The sequence below is a fragment of the Juglans microcarpa x Juglans regia genome, chromosome 7S (assembly GCF_004785595.1).
Source record: "Juglans microcarpa x Juglans regia isolate MS1-56 chromosome 7S, Jm3101_v1.0, whole genome shotgun sequence".
Classification (NCBI taxonomy): Eukaryota; Viridiplantae; Streptophyta; class Magnoliopsida; order Fagales; family Juglandaceae; genus Juglans; species Juglans microcarpa x Juglans regia.
Window position 1 is genome coordinate 15,831,528 of NC_054607.1, and position 20,272 is coordinate 15,851,799.

At 39.1% G+C, this 20,272-nt stretch overlaps 1 protein-coding gene across 4 annotated transcripts; it reads right to left on the bottom strand.

The window, feature by feature from the left end:
* Positions 1-1,014: 1,014 nt before the first annotated feature.
* On the bottom strand, positions 1,015-14,492 carry LOC121241128 (nuclear speckle splicing regulatory protein 1-like). Of its 4 annotated transcripts, none has more exons than XM_041138748.1 (6): positions 14,403-14,468; positions 13,991-14,067; positions 12,586-12,778; positions 12,360-12,482; positions 11,136-11,354; positions 1,015-1,683 (listed from the first exon to the last, which is right to left on the bottom strand). In XM_041138748.1, the coding sequence occupies exons 3-6, from the start codon at positions 12,751-12,753 to the stop codon at positions 1,234-1,236; spliced, it is 960 nt and encodes a 319-aa protein (XP_040994682.1). In that variant the 5' UTR covers positions 12,754-12,778; positions 13,991-14,067; positions 14,403-14,468; the 3' UTR covers positions 1,015-1,233. The 4 variants fall into 4 exon arrangements, with proteins under 4 accessions (XP_040994682.1, XP_040994683.1, XP_040994684.1 ...); XM_041138749.1 differs by having other exon boundaries at positions 13,991-14,296; positions 14,403-14,462; XM_041138750.1 differs by lacking the exon at positions 13,991-14,067 and adding an exon at positions 13,364-13,518 and having other exon boundaries at positions 14,403-14,461.
* Positions 14,493-20,272: the final 5,780 nt, after the last annotated feature.

The window sequence follows — 20,272 nt, forward strand, 5'->3', positions numbered from 1 at the left end:
TGACCTGACCTATTTGATCGGGGGTCGGATGGCATGTTCAGAGTCAAACTCCCACGTGATCTGATCACATGCTCAAGCTTCGAACTCCTATGTAATGAGATCAATTTAATCAAGAGTGGGATCACATGCTTGGGATCCGAGTTCCCACATGATCTGGCCAATTTGAGCTGTCAGACACTTCATCAAACTCTCCATCTACAAATTCAATATTGGTTGCCATGGTGGATGAGCAATTACCTTTCTCGATATTTTCAAAACATTAGTTTTAGTCGTTCAATGTTTTTATTTAAAAAAATTATTGTTCAAGTATATGTGGTTTATAGTTTTTTAAAATTAGTAAATGTTATTTAAAAGGTTTAAAAGAAACACTTATAATTATTATTAGTTTTTAAATTAGTTTATTCGTCAAGATTATTAGTGACGTGGCCATTGACCGCCACGTCAACATCAACAAGAAAACGAGGCATTAACAACCAATCGAGGCATTAAGGGTTTTTCTACTACCTTTAGCTTTTCCCAAAAAGTGGAGGAGTAGGATCAAAATCTTTTGATCCCAAGACCCTTTTGTTTCTTTCTCTACTTTTTTAATGAATAGAAATTGTAATGATTAAAATCTGATAATATGAGTGGAGTGCTGGATCACGAGTCGGAAAGAGTGAGACGCAACGATGTCTATCACTTTTCCAGCCTATGGCTATCTGTGTCTAATGGCAGCATGAATCAATCACTTCACCAACAGCGGTTTAATAATGAATTGTAGAAGGTAAACGCGCACACAATAATTTTGAAAAAAAAAAAAATTTGTTATTTTTTTTTATAAGATAAATCTCATATTTACTTTTTTTTTTTTTTTTTTTTTTTAAATTGAGGATCCTTATACACTCAACGACTGCAAAGATCATTTCTCATAATAATACAGCAAACAACATTCCAAATGTTTGGTAGCCTGAAATTCAAAGATTCACACGTACTCGAATAAACTTACTCTACCCATGTGTGATAAATCTCAGGTCATTGGCTTCAGGGTTTCTCTGCACTACTTACATACATTGCTGAGCCACAATTTAAGATAAAATGGGGCGAGATCTAAACACACAGGCAAAAGCTCGTGCGCAGAACAGACATGGTAACATCAGCTCCTGTGACAATGCTTAACCAGTTCTTTTCAGATTCAAAAGAAAAGAGGGTTCGCTTTAAATTTCCAAATTCAAATGACGTGCTCTGAGAGAGATTTTACTGCTCTTTAGCCTTTTTCCGTGCCAAAAACCGTTCTTTAGCTGCAGCTACGGCATCTTCATTCCTCTTATGATGGTCCCGCTTTGGCTGTTCTGCTGATGGTTGTTCACCTACAGTTTCTTCTTGAGCTGAAGCGTCGGTGGCTGGCATTACATCTGGGGACAAGAACTGTCTCTCAGGCAGAGTGGAAGCTGAACCTTGATGCTTTTCCTCCATGCCTGAAACCTCCAAAGGTGAATTTAAGTTATCTGATGGCCCAACTTTATCTGATACACTTGCAGAGCTTTTTTCTCCAAGCTTCTCTAGCTCTCGTAACTCGGGCTGTCTTTCTGCCTTCCTTGAGTCAGCCTGTTTCTCTGGTTTCCTCAACTCAGCATCATTTGCACCAAAAGCAACATTTTTTCCAAGGTTGAAGTAAAAATCGCTCAAGTCACTCTTCTTTGTAACCTTAAAAAAACCGTGCAATACATAATATCAGTATGGGTTCAAAGAGACAAGAAAAAGGGCAAGAAATTACTCCTAGAAAAAAAGACAAACATTTAATTCAGTATGGTCTGCAGGAAAATACATTTATGTATATAAACAGAAACCAACCAAAGCCCTCATAAACTGATCCAATTTAAGGTTGACATGCCAATAGGTCTCGATCCACTAAACATCCAGTCTGTCACATTAGTCAAATTACCAACAGGCACCGCACCACCCTTACTGCTCATGCTTCCTGTCAGTCACCTCCTCCACTGATTCTAAACTCAGTCTAGGCTCTCTAAACCATGGCCACCCTAAACTCAATCAAAAAAGAATCCTGAAATACATATACCTGTGGATAACTTTAACGCCTAGGATTAAGATCTCCCAGCAGAAATTACACTAAAAAATATAAATGTGAAATCGAGCCAGTAGAATGGAAGTTGTTTAAAATATAGCATAAAACCACCCATAATCTGGCTTATTTTTTTTTTAGCTTTTTCCCGTATGTTTTTGAAAACATGCACAGAAAAACTCTAAGATGCTTTTCTTCAAATGAATAATGGGAAATTAAGTTTAATAACCCGTGCCACTTGGGTCAGTGGGATTCTAAGATCATAGCTTTGAATTTTCTGAGATCAAGAACCAGATTTTGATCTTGTTCAAATCAAAGAACCATGTCCAGTTTTCACTAAAATAAATAACAAAAAATTATATAAAACAGAAATTAAGCCCCCAAGATATAAAACTTGAGAAAACAGTTCTAAGAAATAAAAAGCAGAATCTTTGAGGAGTTTACTGGTTGTTTGGTGTTAACACAGTGAATTGCAGGATAGAAAGAAAACAATCAGTCTAACAAATCACACCCAAGAAAGGAAAACAATCACACCATGGGAAACTACTGGAACATAACATAACAAAAAGGTCCATATTTAAAATAAGAGTCAGAGCCTATGGTACACTCCATTCAAGAAAATTTAAAACTAGCAGACTTCCCCCTACTTGACTATGACTTAATTCGCACTGAACCAGCAATTTTATAACCTAAAAGAAAAAAACATAGGGCAGAGTTGTAAGTTAAGTAGTCTTAAGAGTAGACCAATTAAGTGATTGAATTACACCATATTTTCCAAATAACTTTGACCTCAATTTTGAGAGAGCTGTTTTCCATAGCATCAGTCAATCTCCCCTGGCTGAAGAAAACTCTGACCTCGAGTTTTGATGCTATTATGTACTAAAATGCCTGGCTTCCTAAGGAGTATCCCTGACATGGGATAAAAAGCTTGAACTTCTTGAACTTGAGTTTTCTTCCTTTTCTTTGTTGGTGGGAACCATGAGCTGGGATTGCAAGATCGAAAATCTAGACCATGATTGCATTAGACACTTTCTTAGTTGGATACTTTTTTTGACTAGTACTTTCTTATTTGGATACAAAGGTAGAATTGTTGGAATAAGATTCTCCGTCTTTCTTATTTTCATTGTTTCCATGCTGCAGTCTCTTAATTATTTATGAGAAATCTTTGTTAACAAGTGTAAAGGATTCCGTATCTTTTAAGTTTTCACTCAAAAGTTTCTGCCTTTATACACCTGTTACTTCTTATAGAAAAATTATCGAACTCTACAAGGGCATGGTAGCTTTAGTATCTTTTGTTTAAAGCTTCTGATCTTATCTTTTCAGCAAGCAGTATTGACTTTTCTGTATGTGCTTTGCACAATTCAGCTAGCAGTTTCAGCTCTACTACCAGCCTGCCCTTGCTTTTGGATTTCCTGCATTCTTTTCTGAGTCACTGACATACTGTTCTACCTAGCCAGTGTTCTATTGTGGCTGCTTGGTGCATGTTTTACGCTTTTCTGCCTGCTGGTCTTGCTTGGGCCCTTCGAACTGTCATCCATGTGGTTTGAGACCCAATAATACTACTAATCAGATATTCTAAGTGCTCCACAAAAAATAGTAGCTTCCTACAAAATTTTTTTTGATAAGTAAACGTTAATATAAATAAGAATAGGCCAAGCCCAGGTATACAAGGTGGAATACAAGAGAAAGGACCTATCTAGTTGCTAAAAAAGAAAGAAGAAAATCATGTACAGTTAGGCCATTAAAATCTACAGCACTAGCCCACAGAAGTAAGGTGCGGTAAAAAAAAATTCTAAGATCCTCTATTGTCCGCTCCTTATCATCAAATGTCCGCCCATTACGCTCCCGCCATATGCACCACATAATACAAATAGGAACCATTTTCCACACAGCTTTGATTTGTGGAGCACCACCCGGCATTACCCAACAAGCCAATAACTCTACCACTGTAGCAGGCATGGCCCAAGTCAACCCTATTCGAATGAACACATCACTCCACAGTGCTCTAGCTGTCTCACAGTGTAGCATAAGATGATCCACTGTCTCGCTAGCTTTCTTGCACATACAACACCAATCTAGAATGATAACCCGGCGCTTCCGTAGATTGTCAGTGGTCAAAATCTTATCTAGAGCCGCTGTCCAAGTGAAAAATAGTGCTTTTGGAGGTGCCTTATTCCTTCACAAACCTTTCCAAGGAAAATGCGTGTTTGGAAGCTTAGTAAGGGACTTATAGAAGGAGCGAACCGAAAACACCCTTACCTGCCGAATTCCACCACAGCTTATCTTCTCTCAAACCAAACATCCTCGTAGAGTACACTCGACTGAAAAAGGCCTCAACACTGTTAAGTTCCCAGTCATGTATTGCTCTACTAAAGATGACATTCCAATGGAGTTGATCCCCTGAACGAACCATGAGATCCGCCACAAAAGCCTCTTGATCACATGCCACACAAAAAACGGAAGGGAATGCATCTGCTAGAGCCTCCTCCCCACACCAAATGTCTCTCCAAAATTTTATACGAGTGCCCTCCCCCACCAAAAATTTAGTATGACGAGAAAACACCCCCCAACCACGTCATATGTGCTTCCAAACCCCCACCCCATAAGACCCATTCCCCTCTCTAGTACACCACTCCCCTCCCATCTTACCATGTTTGCAATCAACCATTAATTTCCATAGAGCTTCTGGTTCCACATTGTATCTCCAAAGCCATTTCCCAAGCAATGCCTGATTAAAAGTTCTCAAATTCTTTATCCCCAAACCACCTGAAGGAATTGGTCTGCATACCTTATCCCAACTGACTAGATGAAACTTGAATTCATCTCCCATCCCATTCCATAAGAAATCTTGATAAAGTTTTTGGATTCGCGCCGCCACACTAGCTGGAATTGGAAATAAAGATAGAAAGTAAATTGGTAGGTTAGAGAGAGTACTCTTGATAAGAGTCACCCGACCTCCTTTCGACAAATACAGTCTCTTCCACCCAGCCAATCTTCGTTCTATTTTCTCAATAACTGTGTTCCAAATAGACAAAGCCCGTGAAGCAGCCCCCAATGGTAACCCCAAATAAGTCATAGGAAGAGAAGCGACCTTGCACCCAAGAGTGTTAGCCAACTGTTGAGAAATGTTGACGTTTTCAACAGGCACTAATTCTGATTTATGGAAGTTAACTCTTAAACCTGACGCTGCTTCAAAACAAAAAAGAAGCGCCTTCAGTGCCTAAGTTGATCTTGCTCTCCATCACAGAAAATTAAAGTGTCATCTGCGAATAATAAATGGGAGACTGAGATAAGACCCCTTTGTGGATCACCCACAGAAAATCCAGCCATAAAACCATGACTAACCACAGCCGATAACATCCTACTCAAAGCCTCCATGACAATAACGAAAAGTAGAGGGGACAAGGGATCACCCTGTCTTAAGCCTTGAGAGCTATTGAAAAAACCCTCTGGGTTACTATTGATCAAGACTGAAAATCTTGCCGTTGAAATGCACAATCTGATCCACATACACCACCTCTCCCCAAAGCCACATCTCTTCAAGAAGTACAAGAGGAATTCCCAGTTAACATGATCATATGCTTTTTCCATATCTAGTTTACAAATAATACCTGGAGTGCCAGACTTTAATCTACTATCCAGACATTCATTTGCAATTAAGACCGAGTCCAGAATCTGATGACCCCTTACAAAAGCATTTTGTGGCTTTGAGATTACTTCATCAATTGCCACCCCTAACCTGTTAGCAAGCACCTTTGCAATGATTTTGTATATCCCATTAATGAGGCTAATGGGCCTAAAATCCTTCAACTCCACAGCTTCAGGTTTCTTCATAATCAAAGCAATAAAAGTAGCATTCAGACTTTTCTTGAATTTCCCTGCTGAGAAAAGCTCCTGAAACACACTCATAATGTCATCTTTCACGACCTCCCAACATGTTTGAAAAAACCCCATTGTAAAACCATTGGGATCTGGTGCTTTATCCTTTACCATCTTACGAACCACATCCAAAACCTCCACCTCCTCAAAAGATCGTTCCAACCAGGATGCTGTCTGTGGTTCTATGGACTCAAAACCAAGTCCATCTAGTTTGGGCCTCCAACCCTCATTTTCTGTAAATAGAAGATCATAGAAATTCACCACATGTTCTCGGATCACAGGGGCCTTTGTGCAATCACTACCGTTGATTTTCAGCATCTCAATAGAGTTAGTTCTCCGATGAGAGTTAGCCACTTAATGGAAAAATTTTGTGCTTCGATCCCCTTCCTTTAACCAAAGAGCTCTTGACTTCTGACGCCAAGAGATCTCTTCTAAAGTTAAAACCCTTTCCAACTCTGATGCCAGCGCTATCTTGCTTGAAGCTTCCTCTGGGGTAAGAGCCCTATCCTCAATAATCCTTTCAAGATTCTGTAACTCCTCCATTAAAATTTTCTTTTGCTCCCCTATATTTCCAAACGATTAGAAATTCCAAAGCTTTAAATCTTTCTTTAACGCTTTCAGTTTGCCTGCAAGAATATAAGAGGGGGTACCATAAAACTGATAAGAAGACCACCAAAGCCTTACCATCTCCATGAAGCCATCGAATTTAAGCCACATGTTTTCGAACTTGAAATAACGACGACCTCCTTGAATACCACCTCCATCTAATAATATTGGAAAATGATCCGAGTATAGACGCGGCAGTCGCTTCTGACATACCTCTGGATAATGGCTTTCCCAGTCCGGCAATTTTAAAAATCTATCTAGCTGGGACCAAGTTTGACTGTTAGACCATGCGAAGAGACTGCCAACTAGAGGGAATTCAACCAAATTCAGGTAAAAAATGCACTCTGAAAATTCAGCCATGGCTGGATGTAATCGGGTGCTTCCAGATCTTTCGCTAGGGAACCTTACTACATTAAAATCTCCTCCAATGCAACAAGGAAGTCCCCACCCACTATAGATAGCAGCCATTTCGTCCCACAAACAGCTTCTAATATTGTCAATGTTCGGTCCATAAACATCTGCAAAAGCTCACAAGAAATTATCATTTACCATCTTAAAAGAGCAAGCCACTGTAAATTCCCCTACAAACTCCTCCATCTTCTCCACAACCCTTTTATCCCACATCACCAAAATACTGCCCGATGCCCCTCAGAAGCTAGATAGGCCCAATCTGCATACGGGCAACCCCACACATTTCTCACGAGCTTTCTGTTTACCAATTTCAGTTTGGTTTCTTGTAAACATACGATGTCCGCCTTCCAATCCCGAAGTAGATTTCTTATGCGTAGCCGTTTATTAGCCTCGTTCAACCCGCGAACGTTCCAAGACACAATTTTTGGTTTCATAAAGACACAGTCAACCCCTTCCCTTTGGACCTAACGCGGCTTGAGCTACCCTCATTCAACGACCAATTAAGCCTATTAAGCTCCCGTTTCTTCTTAGAATCAGCTTTCGTGGACTGAATATGACTCGCCTCAATGGACGTGAGGAGGGCCATAAACTGTTCTTCATATCCCACACATTTCATACCCACAACCTGTTGGATGTCCTTTACCGTTTGGAATAACCACTCAGAGAATTCAAAGTCATACAGTAACGAACAATATAATGGAAAAGGCTCCCTTTCTACTGCATCTCCTTCCCCCCCGAACAGATTATTTCCTTTCCATTCTACTACAGTGCCCACTTTGTCCACTGCAAGAGAATTCGAGAAGTCCATATTAACCTCCAAGCGTCCCTGCGATAACCCCCCAGCTTTATCTTCCATGAAAACCCCCCTCCTTATTTCTCCTTCCGATAGTACCTCCAGATGTTCGTCGTGGGTAGAACAAAGACCCAACTGAAGAGATGACGGTTCTACGGTATGGATCGGCATTTTCTGGGAGTCAACTTCTTGAAAACTACTGAACGGAGACGGAATCTGCGATTTCTCCTCCTTGCGCGACGGTAGAATTTGATCTACCACCATCACCAGCGTAACCTGAGTCGAGGCCGAGTAGTCGACCACCGTCGAACAAGTCTGTGAAGGTCCCGCAGCCAAAGGAGGAAGAGATCCCTCGATTTGGTTTCGATCCAAACCCTCACACTCTGGAAAAGGACCCTCCGTCGACGTAGATGCCTTCGCCGATGGAGCGACGGCCTGCGGCGAGACCATCGGCGCGGTCACCTACGGCGAGCCCACCTGAAGCCTCATCGTCGATGTTGATATGGGCCCATGGACCAATGGGTCAACAACGGCCTTTGGAGTCCCGACAGACTCTGCTGGGTCGAGAATAGCCTTGGGTTGAGGCCCATCTACTGCTCCCAAAGCCTGTCCCTTTCCTAAGCCCCCGTGAGGTTCCATCTCCTGCCCCAAAATGTTGCGTTTCAGCCAACCAACTATATCATTTAGTTCTCCCAAGCGTGTTTTGATGACAGCTAACGCCTCTACCCATGTTTCCTTATTCGGACCAACATCCTCCCTGCCATTAACGTCGCTGCACTGACCCCTCTCCAAAGCTGGGACACCACCAAGCTTGAGCAATCCTGACGTCTCTGACCCCTTCGCAACCCAAGGCCCCTCTTGTCGACCAAGTAACGCCTCCCTGAATGAGGACGGAAGAACTCCATGCAAAGGTTTCGCAGGTGCAACACCATCTTTAACAGCATCCTGCAACACCACCATTAGGTTCCTCCAGCCCACCCCACCTCTGCCTTCAGGGATAAAGATGAAACTCCTTCTCCCACCACCTTCATACTCTGCCAGAACCATATAAGTCCCTCTAGCATTGGAACAACTTTGAGCAATATAGCCTCTGTCCCCATCCCTGTGAGCAGAGTAGAAACCCCTATCTGTAGCTTCAGACCACCCTCCAGAGCTCTACAAAACCACCTAGCAATCCCCACCCCTACTCTCATATTTTTCACCCCTTTCGGTCCTTTCTCACTCAAAAATACGTAACGCCCATCCCTGCTCACCTCAAAAAGCTTAGCCTCAATCACAACACGTTTCATGACTAGCACTATCCAGTGTAAACAGAACACTAACCAACACCTACGCCATTAACAGAAAGCTAATGGAGAGAAACACTAACTGTGTGAATATTTCGCATGTGTACGGAGAGAAAGAAATGCATATCATGTGTAAATCAACAGAACCATAAGGGCTTTTAACTTGTTTCCAGAAGCTAACAAAAGCAAGCTCCTCATATGCTACTTCTGTTCCTTAGGACTTGATGTCTTCGTCAAAGCTTCTTCAAAAGCAACCAAATCATGTGGTTTGATACACGGGAGTGAGAGCAAAATCTTTTTTTTTTGATAATTGTGAGAGCAAAATCTGGGACAACAAAACAGGAAGATCCTATAGCACCTGACCTGGGAAGCCAACTCGGCAGTTGGTACGATGATAACAACTTGAGGACTTTGTGACGAGGTTTTGCTTAGTTCTTGAAGTTCTTCTTGCCTCAGACGCTGAATTATTGGTGCAAGATAAGCCAATAGCTTCCTACAAAATTCACACCTTATACCAGCCCTAAAACCAACCACAAATAGAGGAAGTTCATGCTAGGTGTCCATCAATACTTCACATCTAGTCACCAAAATTTTGTTTATACTCGACAATTGGCCCGCTGCCTTGCTTTTGATTTAAAAAGAAAAACTCAATCAAACTTATCATGGCACTTCAGATACATATACCTCTCAAGAAGCTAAGTCTTCATATCTTGTCATGTGCTTAGTGGTGGTGGTTACCACCTTCTTACATCTATTTCAACATGACACCAACAATCCCAGGCCTAGATTATCAGGTTTCATCTATGCAAAGCTCACTCTTCGATCATCACTCATCTCAAAATAACTTCTCTAATGAAGCAAGCCAACTGATAAACACCACAGGATCAGCCTTTCCCTCAAAATCTGGAATATCCACCAACACACCACGTCGCACAAACAAGAAGTTGGGTGCATCAACCTAGATCAACTAATCAGTCCTAAAAATCATCAAGTGTTTCCTGATTTAGAAAAAAAATAAGCTCATGTCTATAGGTGAAATCCCTTCTAAACAATCTTTGCAAATGCCCACACATTATTTGAAATTGCATTGATACCCCTTGCAGGACAGTTGTATCACACACTAAAACCAATTGAATGCATCCATCTACATCACATAGAAATCAAGGAGACCCATTGCTGTACAACCTACTTAGCAATGAAATATTACTTACAAAAAAAATAGCAATAAAATGTTCCAATAAGATTTAAACATCCATTCTTTCTTCTTAAGTGAGAGCAACTAACCACCCTAGCATCCCACATGTGCTCTTAAAACTCCGTTGTGTTGCTTCATTTACAGTATCATTTGAAGTGACATTTTGCTTGAAGTTCTAATTTGGGAATTTTGAAGCCTTCATACAAATTGCAACAGAAGATAACATATGAAAGCATTACATGCAGTGGGATAGCTGCAGGAAAAGTACATTACAGATGTTCTTCCAATTGCAATCAAGACCTTAGTGTATATCTACCAGGGAACAGATAAAAGCAAACGGTGATGTTATGTAGCATTAAATATCGTCAGTCTCCCCACTCATCATAGGATAATGATCCTCTCCATTCCAAATGAAACGTAAATGTCGTAAAGTATCTATTCAGTGTAAAAAATTGAATATTTTGATCATTTCACTGATTAACATAATGTGAAATGACCTAAATACTCCATGTTCTACACCAAATGGAAACTATCCACTTTCAAGTTATCACATTTAAATCCAATTATTAAAATGCCCATATGCTGTCAGCCTCAATGACATGCCAAATACAAACAGAAAAGGCATAATAAAATTGTCTCATGCAGAACATAGGATAGCAAAGAATTAACATCGAAAACATGAGCATGCAAGAATGTAAACTGGGTTTACATGTTTCAATAAAATTTTATTTTACTTAATAAAAAAGAGAATGTAAACTAGGAATCTTCAATTAGGCATAATTTAGCCATATATAGCTTTTTTTAATTTCTTTGCCAAAAAAGCAATATAAAACAAGCAAAATGATAGTAGTCAGTAAATTTTACTGAAGCTAGATTACAAGAAGACGAGGCAAAAGTTAGACATACATCCTCCTTTGCCTCTCGCAATTCACGCTTACGTTCTTCCTCCATCCATTTTGCCTGCTCTGCAAGTTTCCTTTTGTAAGCACCTGTGACAAATTTGTCCTTGTCTGCATAGAGGTGGTCATCTTTGCTTCTCTCTTTAGCGATTTTTCTCTCAAACACAACCTCGCGGTATTGCTCACGTTCTTTTGTTTTTTCTTTCAATAGCTGAATATATCTTGACTGAAATAGAAACACAATTAATCGGTTACAAATCACTATTTAACTACTTTTTTTGGCAAGTATAACCACTATCTAACCACATCCATGAAGAATGCAAAACCAAAAAAATGGTCCCATTTCTGTTCTTTATTTAGTTAAAAATAAATAATCCAGTTTCTTATAGAATAAAGCCTGCCTTAGGCTCTCTATTTTTTATTCCAAAGGTTTGGGAGGAACTGTAACTAAGATCAATTGAAACCCTACTCCTTTATTGCAACCACAAAAATCTTAAAAAACTAATGCTTAAAGCTTCAAACTGAGGTGAAAACAAAATAATAGGAACTGATAGAATGAACGAACATTAAATCTCCCTTTCTTAAAAGGGGTCCTGAGGGTCTTATCCACAACTCCAAGACAAAATCTGGTAGAGTACAAGAGATTAAAAAATCCTGTCAAGGCTTCAACTTCTCAATTGTGAGCCACTCTAAAAATCTAACATTCCACTAAGGGAAGCCACTTGAAAATTCCAATAATTCAGCCACTAAAGCCACACTTGCAATACTATGCACCCTGGGGAAGTAAATTGAATGTAGTGGTATGACAGATGGCTCTTTCATGCTTAATGTGAAGCATACGGTTGGAAGAAAAATGCCCGCAAAATATGAACATTGTGAGAGAGCATTAAAAGAGCTGAATAACTCACTCAAATTGTTATATCAATAGATAACCACCAGCAACATCCCTAGAGAGGAAATACAGTTTGGTTGGCAGATTCATATGACAAATCACATCCATGGAGTCACCCCCACTCCCATACCAAAATTAGGAATAAATATAGGCCAATGATATTGTGATGTATTAAAACTTCCATTTTTTGAAAAAACTCATCATTTTGTTCTTTGATATTTAAGAAGTTACGGTAATTTAACCACTTGATTGATAATCAAACCTTTTATTTTTGTTGTAAATTATTCAATTATGCTCCATTAAAGCACTTGGAAAAAGGGAGAAATGAACAAGATTTACTTTTCTCTCTTCCCGATCTTGCACTCGAGGTAGAACAGCCTTCTGTTTCATTTCATCATAAACTCCATCATAATCAAATACAGTGGGATCCTCTTCCAGGGCTTTCTTCTGCTGTTCCTCAATCTTAACAAACATAATTTTATAAACAAGTCAGACCCATAAGAAATGATATGAAGAAGAAATTAAACCCAAAAGAGCATATTTCCCTGCAACGGCCTTTACTCACATCCTTCAGGGACTTGTTCTTGCTAGCCTGCCGAGAAATCTCTCTTTCGACATTGTCTTCATCCTCATCATTAAAGCCAAATGGGGGTGGATGGGGTGGTTTTGACGATTGTTGCTTCTTCTGTTGCGCCGACAGCCTCAGGTTCAACCCATATCCTAGCTTGTTCATTTTACTTTCTCTTCTTACTCTTTCTCTAAAATAAGGAGCCAAAAAGCAGCAAGATCATTTTCACAAACCAATTTTCTTATTTTTATCAATCTAATAACTCAAGTTAAATCACATTAAACAGCTTTATTCTCTAAAATGCTTCAACAATAAACACTTAGGGCCTCAAAGTGTTTGTTGTCATATGTGAGAGAGAGGGCGAGAGAGAGCTAAACCGGGCAATAGATCCAACTATTGATGACTATGGAGTAGTATTTCTCCTATATCGCCAAGTGAATCCTTCAAATGATAGTGAAATCCCAATTAGAAGCTATGAAACCCAAAAGGAAGGAAAAAAAAATCATCTCAGGATCGATAAATCTCAAAATCTGTACAATAAATTCATCGGAAAAAAAAAAAAAGAAAAAAAAAAAAGCCTGATAAAATTTCACAAATCTTAGAAAACTCGAGCATATAACCAGGTAAAAGTGAAAATTTTTGGTTTATACATTTGAAGGTACCAGAGAAAGATGATGCACTTTCAAAGAGAAGTATCTTTGACAAAGCTAAAAGGCAACAGAAAATAAATGCTCAGAGCACAATACATTGACATTCACAGATGCTATTGGCTAACCTTCATTGTAATGAAGAACTGGTAGAATGAGACTGACCATCTCGGCTACTGGCACCAAATTCTAGGAATCAAGAATCTAAGAACCCCCCCACCCCCCCCTGGAAAAACAAATTAACAAGGGCTACAAATAGGAGTTGCAGAAGGTTGCATCAAACCTTCACTTCCAGGAGATTTAAGTTGATGGTTTGATGCATGTGAAGAAAGAAAGTATGAGATTAGGAATGATGGAATTACGAACAGCTTCCACAATAATGGCAATCCGTTGGGGAATTGAGGCAAATACGATGGTTATATTGATATACCCATTTTTCAAGCAAGTTTTCACATCTCTATCGGGGCAGAATTGAACTAGCCAGAATGCCACAGAAACTAAACTAATTAAAATTGAGCCCTGCATACCAGTATTTATTTAAAATTGCAAGAGAAATGATACACGCCCATTAACTGCCCTAACATGATCAATAAATCCTTTTCCATCCAAATAGAAAAGAAAAAAAACACATGAGAATACAAGACACATTCCATGTAGAAATCCTATATATTAGTCCTAGTTTGAGATATCAAAGAACAGAGCGGGTATGCAAATTCGAGCAATAAATGTCGGCAAAAACTTAATTTTCAACCAACCTCAGTTTATCATTAACCCAAATCCAAGGGAACCATTTTATACGAAAGGTGTCCCTTTTTTGTAATGGTTTTGTTTCCTACCATTTTTCAGTAAGCAAATAGAAGAGTGGGATTAACAGAACCGCGATTACCATAAAAAGAACCGTAGACAGCGATCAAAATTAGCTTTTAATAAATCAGACTACGTTAACGGTTAAACTACAATAATCAGTAATAAACTTATTATTTCAGTCCTAGATGCCAAGCTTAATCATGAGTCCCAAAATACAAAAAGGCTTCCTTGCGGAGAAAACCAAGGAGAAAAAACTGAAAATCAAAAGAAAGAAAGAAAATTAAACATTTCAACTCAAAAAGGGCTAATAGGAACAGTTTCATGGGAAGATGAAGGATGGGAAGATGAAGGAGCACTAACCTTCCCGGCAAATCAAAGAGTCTTGTTTCGTTTCTCTTTACCCTTTCCCGGTAACCAAACAGACAGAGCAATCGATTGTAACACACCAGAGAAATCTTAGCAGATTAGGGTTTTGCTCTTTTCGGAGCTCCTCCAGAAATGAGAGTACGTATCGGAAGAGAGAGAAATTAGGAAAAAACAAGGAAATTTTAAGTAATAATATTAGTATTCCGACTTTCATGTATTATTCGTTTTAGATTTTAAAAATATTTAAAGAAGTTGAAAAAAAGAAAAAATTAAAAATTAAAAAGATAAATTTTGCCAGGCGGTGCCGACTTCGACTTTGTAAGAGATCGAATTCGAGCTCTGACTCTAACTCCGATTTCGATTTCGATATATTCATCCTCCGTATCGACTCCAATTCCAATTTGTCGAAGTGGAGTTGGATTTGAGCCCCTTTTTTTTACTGTTTTCAACTTCATTTTATTTTATAAGTACTATTTTCAACTTCATATTTGGTATACTTTTTAAAAAAGAAATTTTTGTGTGAGCTTTTAAATTTAATTTTTTTCAAAAATCACAATATAAAGTAAATAATTTACTTTTTACTAAAAACATAACACAAAATAAAACTAAATAAAAACAAGTAACATACTAAGTTACTAACATGCTTCAAAAAATTAAAAAAAAAATTAAAAATGACTAATCACTTCAATAAACATCCAATGCATCAATGCATCATCCACATCCAACTAATCACTTCAAGTCTACAATAAACATCCACACCCATTATCCACATCAATCATAATAATATGTTCTTACAACGATTACAACAAACATTTTTTAAGTTCTAATTTTGAAAAAAAAAAAAAAAAAGCAACCCAAATTTTTAAATGCCAACCAAATTAAATGTTCCCAACAATAAACATATTACAACAAATTAAATGTTCCAAGTGCCACACTGCCATTCCAATTTCTAAGTTGTGCTAAAAAATAATATGAAAAGATTTTAGTTAGAAAATATTTTGCTATGCCAACCAGAAAATGATAATGACAACAGAGCTAACTATAAATTTTGCTATGCAGTAAATATCCATTATCCTAGTTTCACAGAGAATAACATTAATACCATAACATTTAGGAGTTCCTGAACTCTAACAACTATATAACAGTTCAAAGAGACTAACAAACTCGTACTACTAACAGTTCAATGATCTTACAAATTCCAAAAATCCAATTCACGCATTGTTGATGGTCCTCTCAATTCAAACCAGGAACGTGATATAAGTTATCCAATCTTTCTTTTCATGATTTTCAAGATTGTTAGCCACAAAACAGACATCAGCAAGACTTTCAGGGAATAACATGACAACTTATGTCGTATATGCACTAAAATTAGTTTATCAAAAAGAGGTGATTTGGTCAAGTCTAAATTCCTAAAGGTGATAAAACTTCAACTTTGTACTTATGAAAATGTTCAACTTTGTGGAACACAGATTAACTACCCAACCACACCATCAATTACAGAAAGAAAATAAAACAACCCACATGTTCATTAAAACAGTCTCAATTTTAGCATCATATTAATATATAAACAGCCCCAAACCACAACACACAAATAAAAACAGCTCCAAAAAACAAATATAACCACAGTTTATTCATTCAAAACATCCCAACAAAAACAGCCCCAATATTAACTCAAACTAAAACAGTCCAGTATAATCACAGTTTTATCCAATCATTCCTTGCAACAACAAAAAAAGCCCCAAACTAATTCTATTTTAGTTACACAGATTTTACACAAACTCATCAATTGCAACATCCATCCAAACAAGTATAATCACAGTTTATTCCTTCAAAACATCCCAACAAAAGCAACCCCAATATTAACTCAAACTCATCAACTACAAGTCTGCAACATCCATCCTTTTTTTTTTTTTTGAGGGGGTTTCAAACTCCATACCTCCATTTTGAAGGCTATGGGTTATGTCAACCAGGCCATAGGCCTTTGGCAACATCCATCCTATTTTAGTTACACATATTTTATACAAACTCATCATTACAAAATTACAGAGATTTTACACAAACTCATCAACACAAAATTACATAGATTTTACACAACTATAGCATCCCAACATTACACAGATTTTACACAACCATATCATCACAAAATTACACAGATTTTACACAACCATATCATCGCAAAATTACATAGATTCACATTTTACATAAAGAGAGAGAAGATGAAGGGAGAAAAGAGTGAGGCTTATCATGTCGACTGCTGCCTGCGGGGGTGGTTACTGGAGAAAAGAGTGAGGCTTATCATGTCGACGAGAGTGGTCCTATGGAGGCTAGGGTTTTTTAAAGCCTTAAGCCGAAGGAAAGGAAATTACGAGGGAGGGGGAGAGAGAAGAGAGTGAGTGGGTGAGAGGTCGCCCCCCGGGGCGGGGGGGGGGGGGGGGTGAAAAACGACATCGTTTTCTTTGATTTTTATTTTTTTTAAAAGAAACTGATCTCATTAAAACAAAGCTTATAACATCTCAAGATTTACAATTAACTTAATGCACACAGGGCATTCTTCAACATCATATAAGTTCACAGAGATATTAAGTGCAGATTTTGCTAGGTGATGAGCAGCCATATTGGATTCTCAAAAAGCATGAGAAGCTCTCCACTGGCTGCAAGCATCCATTAGATGCCAAGCATCTTCAATTAGCATTCCCCCCATGCTCCAATTTGAACCCTGCCTTTGTAGTAGATCTATTACTTGCTCTGAATCACCTTCCAAAACAACCTGTTTTAGGCGCTCCTTACAGAAAACCGATACCAGCAAGAGGCCATGAGCTTCAGCATCAAAGGGGTTATTTGTGATACCTCTAGATGCCCTGAGAGCTCCTATAACTTGGCCTTGATGATCTTGAATTATAACACCCACCACCATTCTACCTGTTTCCACCCTCAAAGCATCATCCTAGTTAGCCTTAAAATATCCTTCAGCTGGTTTTGACCACTTGAAAACCCTCTGAGCTGCTAGCACTTGATTAATCTGAGAGAGTTTGTTAGCTTCACGGAAGGAGGCCACCTCAGCTTTGGCTTTTTGGGATAGGACAGTAGGGTGTTTAAACTCTTTGCCATGTAAAACCTTATTTCTCTTGGCCCAGATCCCCCTTCATGGTTACTGCCACCTCCTCAATCTCACTATCATCAAGTTGTTTTACTAGGACAGACCACACATTAAAAAACAAGTCACTATGGTATGACATTTTCTGGACCGTGATATAACCTTGACTCCACACATCACTGGCTGCTAGACATCCCCATAGAGCATGGCCTGATATCTCAGGTTCTATTCTACAGATTAGGCATAGTGAATCTTCCACCACTTTCCTCTTTTTCAGGTTTGCAAAAGTGGGGAGGGCTTCACTGCATGCTCTCCAAATAAACAGTTTAACAGTAGGAGCCACCCTCATCTTCCATAATCGCTTCCATACAGCTTTGTCCCTAGGTCTTCTTAAAGCTTCTCCCTCCATTTTAGACTCCAGTTTTCTCTGATTATGGTATCCACTCTTAACAGTATACTGACCATTGGTAGAGAACTGCCACACCAACCTATCTTCCCTTCCTTCTAAGCTAATAAGGATGGATTTAATGGCCTCGATCTCCTGAGCTGAGAACATTTCCTGCATGAGGTCCTCTTTCCAAAGTTTCAAACTTGGATCAATTATGTCACTCACTGATTCACACCATACGTCAGTGTCTCTAGAGGAGGAAATCTGATAAGCTGGAAGGGTTGGGATCCATCTATCCATATATTAATGTTGTTCCCATTCCCCACCTTCCACATTAAACTTGTTTTAAGCATTGACATCCTTGCATGAATGCTCCTCCATGCATATGATGGTCCAGAGCCCAACTTTGCCTCCAACAGACCCACTTGAGAGAAATATTTCTATTTGAAGACTCTTGTGACTAGAGAGGTGGGGTTCTGTAGCATCCTCCAGCTTTACTTGGAAAGCATAGCTAAGTTAAAATTTCAAAAATCCTTGAAGCCAAGGCCCCCTAGCTCCTTAGCAGAGCTGAGCTGTTCCCATGGAACCCATTGGATTTTTGAAGTGTCTTCATTACACCCCCACCAAAATTTCTTGAGAAGCTGGTTAAGTTTTCTAGTAATGGACGTAGGCAGTAGGAAAATCCCCATAGAATAAGTTGGTATGGCTTGGAGCACTACATTAAGGAGTATCTCTTTGGTTGCTGCTGAAAGATGCTTAGTCTTCCAATTGACAACTCGAGCCCATGTTCTATCTATGAGAGAGTGAAATGCTGCAATCTTTGCTCTTCCAACCACTGCAGGTAGCCTTAGGTATTTTTCAAAAGTCCCAGTAGACTTAATCCCAGCTAGCTGTAGAATCTGTCTTTGCACCCCTTGCTGTGTGTTCTTGCTGAAGAACACTGAAGACTTGTCCTTATTAAGAACTTGTCCTGATGCCTGTTCATATAGATCTAGTATCTTAAGCACTTTAGTTAGTTCCTCTGATGTGACTTGGCAGAAGCGGAGGCTGTCATCTACAAAGAACATATGACTCACCTTTGTGGAGCCTCTCCCAATAGGAACACTTGTTAAGTCACCATTCTCCTCAGCTTTGCTCAGTAGAGCAGATAGAGTTTCAGCACACAATATAAAGATGTAGGGAGAGAAGGGATCCTGTCGAATACCCCTAGTTGGAAGGAATTTCTGTTGAGGCTTACCATCAACTAAAATTGAGTAGGATATTGAATTTAAATAGTTTTGGACCAGGGTGACCCAATGTTGGGGGAAGCCAATCTTCTTCATCATGGCCTCCACAAACAACCATTCAACCTTATCATAGGCTTTACTCATATCTAATAAGTGCCATGAAGCTTTTACTCCCCTTCATCATTGAAGTCATAGAGTGTATGACCTCATAAGCAACTAACGTATTGTCTGAAATAAGTCCCCTAGGTACAAAAGCACTTGGGTTCACTGAGATGAGGTCAGGGAAGACACATTTCAGTCTATTTGCCACGATTTTAGACACTATCTTGTACAATACATTACATAGACTTATGGGCCTAAACTCAACCACCTTTTTAGGGTTCTTAACCTTGGGTATAAGGGAAATCAAAGTATCATTCACCTCTTTAAGTGAGCCACCATGGTTTAGGAATTGAAGTACAAAACTACAAACCTCACCACCCACTACCTCCCAATGTTTCTGATAAAACTGAGCAGGGAAACCATCGGGTCCAGGTGAACCCAGAGGATTTATCTGAAAAATAGCTACTTTAACCTCCTCAGCTGTAAACTGGTTCATAAGGCTTGTGAACATCTCAGTAGTAATTTTTGGGCATAAAGCCTGTATGCAAACCTCAATATTAGTGGGCAAAGATGTAGTGAAAAGTGAAAAAAAAAAAAACATGTCAACACAGCTCCAATGTTGCTTAGCTCATGAGCTACTCTCCCATCAGTGTTTGTAATACACTTAATGGAGTTAGCTTTTCTCCTTTGGCTTGCCTGCATATGGAAGTATTGTGCATTTTTGTCTCCATCCCTAAGCCAATGTTGTTTAGCACACTGTCTCCATTTCATGTCAGTTTCAGCCAGTGACACTTCAACTATCCTTTGAAGTTTTTGCATATGAGCCATGTGGGATCCATCACCAGTATCTTGCATGTGGCTAATGCTAGCCAAGGCTTGAGAGGTGTCCATTTGATCTTGTTGTGTTGTCTTCTGTTTCCATGTTATCAGGCCCTCTTTACAATGTTCAAGTTTTGATCTTAACAAGCCTGCCTTGGTATCTCCCCTTGCCACCTTGCTCCATGCTTCCTTCACAATACCACCACATTCCTCCTTTAGTTCCCATGCAGCTTCA

Excerpts from the sequence above, each read along its gene's own strand:
- LOC121241128 (XM_041138747.1), bottom strand. The coding sequence starts at position 12,753 with ATGAACAAGCTAGGATATGGGTTGAACCTGAGGCTGTCGGCGCAACAG. Across the intron at positions 11,355-12,359 it reads AAGATCGGGAAGAGAGAAAA|TCAAGATATATTCAGCTATT; the intron begins GTAAATCTTGTT and ends TTTCTATTTCAG. Across the intron at positions 1,684-11,135 it reads TGCGAGAGGCAAAGGAGGAT|GTTACAAAGAAGAGTGACTT; the intron begins GTATGTCTAACT and ends GGTTTTTTTAAG.